The sequence below is a fragment of the Protopterus annectens genome, chromosome 16.part0 (assembly GCF_019279795.1).
Source record: "Protopterus annectens isolate FY-2018-M chromosome 16.part0, PAN1.0, whole genome shotgun sequence".
NCBI lineage: Eukaryota > Metazoa > Chordata > Ceratodontiformes > Protopteridae > Protopterus > Protopterus annectens.
This window is the reverse complement of record NC_056750.1, coordinates 280863357-280873072: the sequence shown is the minus strand read 5'-3', so window position 1 is coordinate 280873072 and position 9716 is coordinate 280863357. Positions and strand designations below refer to the sequence as shown.

Here is a 9716-nt window from a genome sequence, read left to right as displayed (position 1 = left end):
CAATTGTTTGTAGCCTATGCTGCTACATCACAGGGAAAAGCAATCACTAAACAAACTATTTCTAAGTGGATTGCCCACTGCATCAGATTCTGTTATTCTCATCATGGCAAACCAGTTCTTATTAACATTAGGACACATTCTACCAGAGCTGTTGCTACTTCAGCAGCCTTCCTCAGTGGAGTTCCTACCAAGGAAATCTTAGAAGCTGCTACTTGGAGTTCTGTGCATACCTTTTCTAAGCACTACAACCTCCCTCTCTACTCTAAATCTAGGGCTGGCTTTGCCTCTGCAGTCCTTCAGGGCCTTGTGGCCGCCCCTTCTGTACCTTCTCCAGCCACCCTTTCTTAGCTTTGGGATTCAACTCTACAGTAATGACTGCAACAGTGAACCACGATGAACATAGTACAGTTGTGTACACTTACCATAAATGTAGATGTAATGGGATCCTATCTCGCCTACATTCATAACTGATGGGTTCGGAGCCGATCCATCGGCTCCGACTCGGCCACTATATACTAGAACGAAGTCTCTAATTGGCTGGGCTACCCCTTATCCCAGAATGCACCACGCCTGCTTCCCCAGATCTCGTTTGCCGCTTTTCAAGCTAGACGTGGTCTCGACTTGGCAGGAGCTAAGTGTTTTTTTTTTTATTACTTTTTGGTCTTTTGACCTGGGGTTTTCTTCACAAATTTAACAAACAGCTGTTTCAACAGCTTTACATGTGTGTGTGAACCTGTTTTGGTGTGATTGGTTGTTGGTATTTTTTTTTTCTACATACCGGGCAAGGCCCGTTTAAGTTAGAGGGCCCTTGCCCTTATTTGTGTGTGGGTGTGTTGATTTTGTCTCTACTGTACGTCCTGATTTATTGGGCTAAGCCCGTTTAAGTTAGAGGGCTTCTGCCCGTTTTGTGTTCTGTATCTCGGGCCAGTCCCGTTTTGAGTCAAAGGGCTCGTGCCCTACTTTAAGGTTTGCTTTTCATTGTGGGAAATAGTTGTGTGATAGGATGTCGAAAGAGCAGAAGTCTGGTTTTAAAAAGTGCACCAAGTGCAACTACAAAATGTCTCTTACTGATAGCCATGCTGTTTCCGTATATTGTTTAGGACCGAAACATTTGCAGGAAACATGTAGTGTTTGTCATGCTTTTTCCTCTAGGGTCCTTCAAGAACGAAAAAATAAATTGATCCTTAAGGGCCTTATTAAGCCCTCCTTTGAGGAAGCTTTGGCTTCTCCTTCCTCTCCAGCTTCTAAAAAGAAAAGGTCGTCGGCTCCGACCAGTCCGTCGGAACCGACTTCCAAGAAGCATAGGTCGACCTCTTCTTCCTCGGCTCCAATGGCTTCGGAGCCTCGGGTGGAAGGGTCTGCCTCGATACCTCTTTCCTCGGCTCCATTGGTGTCGGAGCCGCAGGTTGGGGGATCGAGAGGCGAATCACCTGCTTCGGCTTCTTTGGTCTCGGAGCCATTGGTGGTGTGCAGCTCAGACTCTCCCCCTCGGCCCCGAAGTCCCCTTCGGCGCCGATGCTTATTCATACGGTTCCGGATCCAGTGTCGATGGTGTTGGAGCCATTTCGGAGCCGGTCCCCTGGTCTATCGGAGCCGAGAGAGAAGTCGTCTCAGCCCCCATCTATTTCCTCTAAATCCTCCAGGTTGTCAGACTCAGATTTGGACAGAGTTATCCAGAGGCTTTTCCAGTCCTCGGTTTTTGCAAAAATGGTCTCGGCTCCAGCCCACTCGGCTCTGGAGCCGGTCCCCACTTCAACACATCCGATTCCTCCTCCAACCTCCTCGGAGCCGTTGGAGTCGGTGATGGTACAGCGGAGCAGAGTTGTCCAGTCAGAACCGAGACTCCCTTGGAGCTTCTCTGTTCCGACCATCATTACTACCCTGTCCTCGGCGTCAGGGTTCAGTACCGGGACTTCCTCGGTCGGGGCCAAGGGGAACACTCTGGAACTGGTAGCTTCGGTGCCTAGTCTTCCCCTTGGAGCGTCGGCTGCAGGGATTCCCGGTACCATCGTGGTTTCTCAGCCGGTGTCCTCCGTAGAGTCTGGTGGTCCTGCTTTTGAGGCCATGAGGAGTGCACTGGCCATGTCCTTGCCGGCTCAGCAAGTCTCTACCTCACCGTCCCTAGACTCGGGAACTGGTGCTTCTGGTGTGCTTCATTCCCACGACAGTGGGGCCCCAGGGCCTGAGGATACCCCCTTGGGGGGGTTCCCTTCTCCCGGGAGGTCCTTCGGAATCCACTTCAGATGAACCTCCAAGAAAAAAATTGTGCAAGAGGAAGCACATTGACTCCCAGGATGAGTCTATCACATCAGATACTGACCTCGATGATGCGGAGGGGTCCCCAAAATCGTCCTCAGATGACATCTCATTCTCAGATATCCTTGAGATCCTGAGACAGAGAGGCGATTGGCAGTCCAAAACCCCATCCGCAGAGGAGTCAGTCTTCCTCAAGGCCTTTGGGGCCCAGCCCTCCGCCTCCTGGGTGTCTCTACCCTTCGATGAATTACTAGATTTAGTTTCTCGAAGGGTGTGGGAACACCCTAACACTGTGGAACTGGTGCCTGCCAGGCCTAACAAGTTCCTCTCAGCCCCTCCTCAAAAGGAATTTTTGACTAAAGGAGTTGCAGTAGATGCGATGGTGGTGGCATCTGCCACTCAGCAGGATGTGGCAGAGGCTTCAACGTCTATTCACCCTCCTAATAAGGATTCCAGGAGCATGGATAGGTACAGGAAGCATACCCTTTCTTCAGCGGCCTTTACCCTGCGGTCGCTGAATTATCTTTGTCATTTTACCAGGCTCCAAAGGGACCTCCTCAAAGAGTTAGGTGAGTCTCTTACGGGTAATCTTCCTGAGGCGTTAGCCCAAACTGTTGGCGCCCAGATGACTACCCTATCTTCGATAGTCAACTCGTCCATGAGGCTCATATCATATGCGGCCAAAGGGGCGAGTAGAGCAGCGGGAACAGGCGTGGCTCTTAGAAGACATGCCTGGTTATGCTTGTGTCCCTTTGCGGAGGCCTTTAAGTCTTCCTTCGCCGATGCCCCCTTTGATGGGTCCTCCCTGTTTGGACCCAAGGTGAAGGACACACTGACTAGGTGCGAGCAGGTGGGCAAGACCTTGACTGCCGTGGGGGCCCGTTTTTCCGCTCCCTCTAGACCTTACCCCAAGGCCCAGAGAGGAGGGAAAATGTGGTTCAGGAAATCTCAAAGGTCTTTCCCTACTCCACCGAGTGATCCCCCCTCTAGAGGCAGGGGGGGATTCAGGAAGATGCCGCCCAGAGGCGGCAGAGGCCCCCGTAACTCTGGAGACCGCAATTCCTTTCGTGGTCCATCCTACGCTCACCGTCCCTGAGACGTGGCCTGACTGCGCATCTCCGGAGCCAGTCGGGGGTCGCTTTGCGGAACACCCGCAGGCTTGGGAATCTGTCACCAAGGATCAGTGGGTGCTCCGGACCATAACCGGAGGCTATCTCATCCCTTTCATCAAGATCCCCCCCTCTTCCTATCAGGAAAATCCCGGATGTGCCACTCAGTCAGAGGGATCAAGCAGCGGTCGAGGTTTCAAAGCTGCTAAGAAAAGGAGTCATCCAGCCTGTCCCCGCCGACCAGATCGGATCAGAACTTACTCAAGACTATTTTTGGTGCCAAAAAAGACAGGGGACTTAAGGCCCATTTTGGACCTCAGATCATTGAATCGCTTTGTAAAAAAATCCAAATTCCGAATGGTCACGCTTCAGTCCATTCTCCCGTTATTGGAGAAGGATGTCTGGATGTGCTCCATAGATCTCAAGGACGCTTACTATCACATTCTGATAAGTCAAGAGTCCAGGAGTCATTTACGCTTCCGCCTGGGAGCCAGTCATTTCCAGTTCCGGGCACTGCCCTTTGGTCTCACCACAGCCCCCAGGGTGTTCACCAAGTGTCTGGCAGTAGTGACAGCTCACTTGAGAAGTCTAGGATTCCAAGTGTTTCTCTAGAAAGGATTCAGGTCCTGCAGTCTCAGGTTCAAACCTTGTTACCCAGATCACGAGTTCAGGCCAGACTGATTCTGCAGTTATTGGGCACGATGACCTTGACTATTCTTCTAGTCCCCTTAGCCAGGCTGCACATGTGGGTGCTGCAATGGCTACTGTCGGTTCAATGGTCCTTTCAGGAACTCCCCTTGAACCATTTGGTCCAGATTACGGAAATTTGCCATCGGGACCTATGTTGGTGGCTGCTTCGGTCCAACCTGGACCAGGGGCGACCCTTTGCCCTTCAGCCTCCCATCGCCATGGTGACCACGGACGCCTCCCAGATAGGGTGGGGGGGTCATTATCGGGACAGGTCTGTCCAAGGCACGTGGCAGGTTCACGAAACGCACTTACATATCAATATCCTGGAAATTAGAGTGGTGCTACTGGCGTTGCAAGCACTTCATCATGCTCTTCCCCGGGGTACTATTGCAATTCTATCCGACATGTCGTTAGTCTGGTACATAAACAAGCAAGGCGGAACCAGGTCCTACCCTCTTTGCCGAGAGGCCATGAGAGTGTGGCATTGGGCGATTGCTACCCAGCGTTTCCTAGTGGCAACGCACATTCCGGGGAAATCCAATGTGATTGCAGACAGGCTGAGCAGGACTTTCCTGTTGCCCCACGAGTGGTCCCTCAATGACAGGGTGGCTGCAAACATCTTCGCCAAGTGGGGCCTCCCTTGTTGCGATTTGTTCGCCAGCCCTCACAATGCGAAATGCAGGGAGTTCTTCACTCTGACTCCCTCTCAGGGGCAGATTCCCAGGGACGCTCTAGCTCACAGTTGGCCCCCCGGTGTACTTTACGCCTTCCCTCCGGTTCCCCTTCTCCCGAAGGTGATACAGAAGGCGATTTATCTAGGAAGCGACATGATTTTGATCGCTCCACACTGGCCTCGTCAGGTTTGGTTCCCCTTCCTTCTGAGGTATGCGGTGGAAGGCCCATGGTTTCTGGACCTGGTGCCCGACCTGTTAACTCATCAGTTGGGACAGTCTCACCCATCCCTCAGGTCCTTGAGGTTGGCCGCTTGGTTACTCCACTTCCAACCATAGTCAGAGATAACTCTCTTTCTCCAGACGTCATCCACATTTTGTCCTCTTCTCACAAACCTTCCACTATTAAACTGTATTCCAGCAAATGGAAGAGGTTTGCTCTTTGGGCCCAGCAACGAGGTATACATCCCCTTACCGCCCCAGTACCTCAGGTTTTAAAATTCCTGGCTTCTTTGTTTTATTTGGGCTCTTCAGTTTCCACAATTAACCAACTGGCGGCTATCTCTAATTTTCATGTCTCCTTTGAGCCTTCCTTAATGGCAAACAGGCTTTGCAAATCTTTCCTTAAAGGAGCGTGGCTCCTTCGGCCCCCAATAGCCCATCCTGTGCCCCCTTGGGACCTGAATATGGTTTTAGCTTCTTTTACTGCCCGCCCCTTTGAACCAGCAGCTACTTGTGATATAAAATTTCTATCTTGGAAAACCGCCTTTTCGGTGGCAATAACCTCTGCCAAGCGGGTCTCAGAGCTTCAGGCTCTCTGTTCTAATCCCCTTATTTGACCTTTCACAAAGGCAGAGTGTCCCTCAAGTTAAATCCCTCTTTCTTGCCCAAGGTAGCATCCCCCTTATGCATTCAACAATCCTTGGAGCTCCCTGTGTTTTTTCCCAAATTCTCCAATAGCGCAGAATATATTTTCCATCAGTTGGATGTTCACAGACAACTGCGTTTTTATTTAAGTAGGACCAATCAGACACGAAAGTCAGATCAGCTGTTTGTGTCCTTTGCGGAAAATAGGTTGGGTCAACCGGTGGCTAAAACCACCATAGCCAAATGGATTAAAGATTGCATCTCCTTCATTTAGTCACGGTCCGGCAAAGAGCTACCCTTCCCAGTCAGGGCTCATTCTACCAGGGCAATGGCTACTTCTGTAGCATTCCACTCCAAATTATCGATAGATGATATCTATGCGGCCACTACCTGGATTTCTCCGCACACCTTCATTTCTCATTATAAGACAGATGTGGCTTTTCGAGGTAGAGCTTCCTTTGGTTCCACAGTTCTCAGGAGTGTTTTCCAATGAGCCACCCGGGATTTAGGTGCTAGGGACGCTGTCCCATCAGTTATGAATGTAGGCGAGATAGGATCCCATTACATCTTTTAGTTATGTACTTACCATAACTTCGGATGTATGGGATCCATCTCGCCCATTCATCGCTCCCTCCTTCCCCCTTCCCATTGGATTTAGAGGGAATGTTGCTACTTACTGAGTTTTTCTCTTGAAGGACTTCAGTTTGTTACAGTTGCTGGTATGTCTCTGTGTCTGGATGTAGGTATGAAAGCGAACAAACAAGATCTGGGGAAGCAGGCGTGGTGCATTCTGGGATAAGGGGTAGCCCAGCCAATTAGAGACTTCGTTCTAGTATATAGTGGCCGAGTCGGAGCCGAACCCATCAGTTATGAATGTAGGCGAGATGGATCCCATACATCCGAAGTTATGGTAAGTACATAACTAAAAGATGTTCGAGTGTGTTCACTGTTGCAGTCTGGGTTACCCTCCCTCCTATCCCCTCTTTTGCTGTGTTTCCTTTATACTACTCTTCCTCTGAGGTATATGCGCTGATGATTTTTGGATATGTTATACTTAGATGCATGCTTATTCTTCTGTCTAAGCTATTGGCCTGTTTTTGGGCACCTGACATCTGGGGCAAGAAAAACTGAGGAAAATGGCACCGGCTGATGCCTTTATACCCCTGGTGTGCTGACGTCAGGGAAGGAGCAACCTCAGCCGACGTCGGACCCGGACTTTGGGACTCTGGCCGATCGAGGGCTGCTGCCAGCAGGAAGAACTCTACAGTAATGACTGCAACAGTGAACACACTGGAACATCTACATTTATGGTAAGAGTACAACTGTACTTTTTGCCTATGTTTATGAGGGTTATTGCTTCTCATCTTGGAGATGGAAGTTTAAGAGCTGTGGAGTGGACTCAAGTAGCCTAGGAGCAGTGTTCTGTCTCACAGCAGGCGTCGGGTGTGCATTACATTTCAGCTGTCAGTTTCTTACTGCTAGAATTCTGTCCAAAGCCTGCAGTATAAGTTTAGAAAGTTGCTAGCATGTTTTGCAGTAGCGTGCATGTTTGGAAAGATATGACGTCTCTCTGAAACTGTCTTTATCTACGACTGCAATCCTTCATCACTTGCCTTGCCAGAAAATAACAGATATTCTGAGGAGCCGACCAAAAATCTCGACATTCTGCGAACTGTGACATAATAAAAATATACAAATGTATGTTTAACTGTAAACAACACGTACATTTCAGTTTTAGCGATTGTGCTTTCGCGTTTGGGTTGGTTAATTTACAACTGTCACTCTGCGTAATTGAATAGAGAAAACATTTTACCTCTATCAGCACCCGTAGTTTAGTACTAAAAATATGGCGACGCCCTTGATGTGCATGTTGTATACAGGTACGTTTATTTTGATATAATTGGCAAAGTAATGTTTTTTTTTTCCATAATTGCTGGTTTTCTTATATCTGTAGTTCATTGAAATCTGAGTTTTGTTTCTGATTTGCGGGTTTTTGAGTAACAATGGAAAAAGAGTATTTGTTTTATGTGTACCTTCCTTAAAACTTTTATTAGAATCAAGGTGTTTACCACAGAATTATTTTGTTTACACTGTCGTACTATGACTTATTAACGTACAGAATTTTGGAGAAGAATATTGTGCAATGCTGCTTTTTTGAAAATGAAGGTGGTGGGTGTAAAAGGTTGGAATGCACTTCAATGTGGTATTTTGTTTACCCAGTGTAAACTGCGCTAGAATGCAGTTCCCAGCAGATCGGTGGGTGTAGCTCAACATACTCCGTTTTGCACAGTACAAGTACGCAATCCATTATATCTACATACCCGTATTTTAAGTTATGTTGGTACGTTACGTAAAAGTCTCTGTTGTGATGCTGCTTGCTAATATTGCTATATTACAATGTGTCTTTTTAACGGCTTATAATGTGCTGCGTTTATATTTCTGCTTTTAATATATATATCGCAGAGGAATATTTGTGTTTAGGGGAAGTTGCAATACACAAGGTGTACAAATCATCTGGTTACTTCCCCTAGCACACTGTGTACCCACTTGTAAATATTTGTTACATCGGCCACTAGCCATACTTCTCTTTATAAAGAGGTTAGTTTGCCCCCACACACAATGACAAAAGCATTAGAAAGATAAGCCTGTAATGCTTTATTTCACATGGGATCACCTATTACCAACAGTTCAAAAATAGATGAAGACAAAAGTAGCATTGAAATTGCTACATCCAGTGATCACAGGGTCTGACATACAGAAAGAGAGAGAAAATGCTAGTATGTGTGGGCAGATGTGAGGGCAATGTGGAAGAATTATACCCAGACAGTTGTAATATGTGCAATGGGTCTCATTTAAAAAAAAAAAAAGTTACAGTCGTATTTAGATCGGCTACCGGTACATGTAATGCCATATGAATTGCAGAAGGAGTCAGTCCTGGGCACATTGCTGCTGCGAAGACCACTTTTAGCTTGCATCAAAATTGAAACAATACAAACTTCACAAACTTTGTACTTAGAATGGGGTCCGTTCCTGTCATGGTGTTAAAAACTCCAAGACTTGGAGAAAATAAACAAGGGTAAAGCAGAACAGCAGTGTTTCTTGTTGCATTATTTGCAATAATTATATTTAATTATAACTAATTGGTTATATGTGCGTTTTCGGTACTCTTTCACAGCTGTATTATATATCAGTAGACTCTTATTAAGAAGTACAAAAGTTGAGAAGCATTGCATCTTCATTTGCTTGCTTACTGTTGGAGAACATGTTGTGGTGTGTTTATAGTAGCTATTATCCATCTCTCCTGTTACTGCTTTCTTGCACATGCAAAAAGATGAACACAAAGCACAAAATTTACCAGTGCCCTCCTCAGAAAATGTTTGCCTGGCAAGAATAATGGCTGTGTTTGTAGTAAGTGAAACTGCTGAACTGAAGAAATTGAGATTTGTAAGGTAAAAAAGTAAATATAAAGTGCATATACTTTGTAAAAGTAATGGAGACTTGAAAAAGTGCCAGAAATAACAAAAATGTCACAGGAGAAATGCAAGCCTCGTATAAAATGTGTAAGCATGAGGGAGCATTTTCTTGCTGTTAGTATTCTTTTGTATAATCAGTGGTAAAAAAAAATTGCAAGGGTATGTGAAATGGAAGATCATTGTGTTCAGTAGAATTTTTATTGTTAAATGGAAACAGTCTAGTGATTGTACCAACAAATACATGTGATGAGTGTTATTAAAAAAGTTAAAACAAATGAAGTTTTTAAATGCATCAGCGGCAGTGACTGAAGAGCGCACATCAAATGCTTGGCCAGCAATACTCCTAGTTAATGATGTAAGTGTTGAATTTAAAGCATGTGTAGGTGCAGAGTGCAATACATTTTCTGCCTATACTTTTGAAACATCGGGGATAGAAAGCAACTAAAAAATTAAAAAACAAAAAAAGAGTTGTGTCTATCGGCTTTTCCCGGTTAGAGGTCGCCAGAGTGGAACTCCGGTCCGCTAATGATTGGCAGTAGATTTTTTACGTGCTGAGTTGCCGACCCTGACGCACAACCTTCAACGAAGGTGCGCACATTCACGCATGTCCCCACACAAAAGACGCTCTAGCTGAGAATCGAACAGGACAA

General features: G+C 46.7%; 1 protein-coding gene across 2 annotated transcripts in view; it reads left to right on the top strand.

Annotated features, from left to right (window-relative positions):
* The first annotated feature begins 7084 nt into the window (after positions 1-7084).
* The window catches only part of MRPL52 (mitochondrial ribosomal protein L52), a 262507-nt gene continuing 259875 nt past the window's right edge, over positions 7085-9716 (top strand). Inside the window, exon 1 of one of the 2 annotated variants that reach the window (XM_044058425.1) lies at positions 7085-7473. In XM_044058425.1, coding sequence (XP_043914360.1) covers positions 7440-7473 — 34 coding nt within the window. In that variant the 5' untranslated portion in view covers positions 7085-7439. The remainder of the gene's footprint in view (positions 7474-9716) is intronic. The other variant, XM_044058423.1, reaches the window with a different exon arrangement.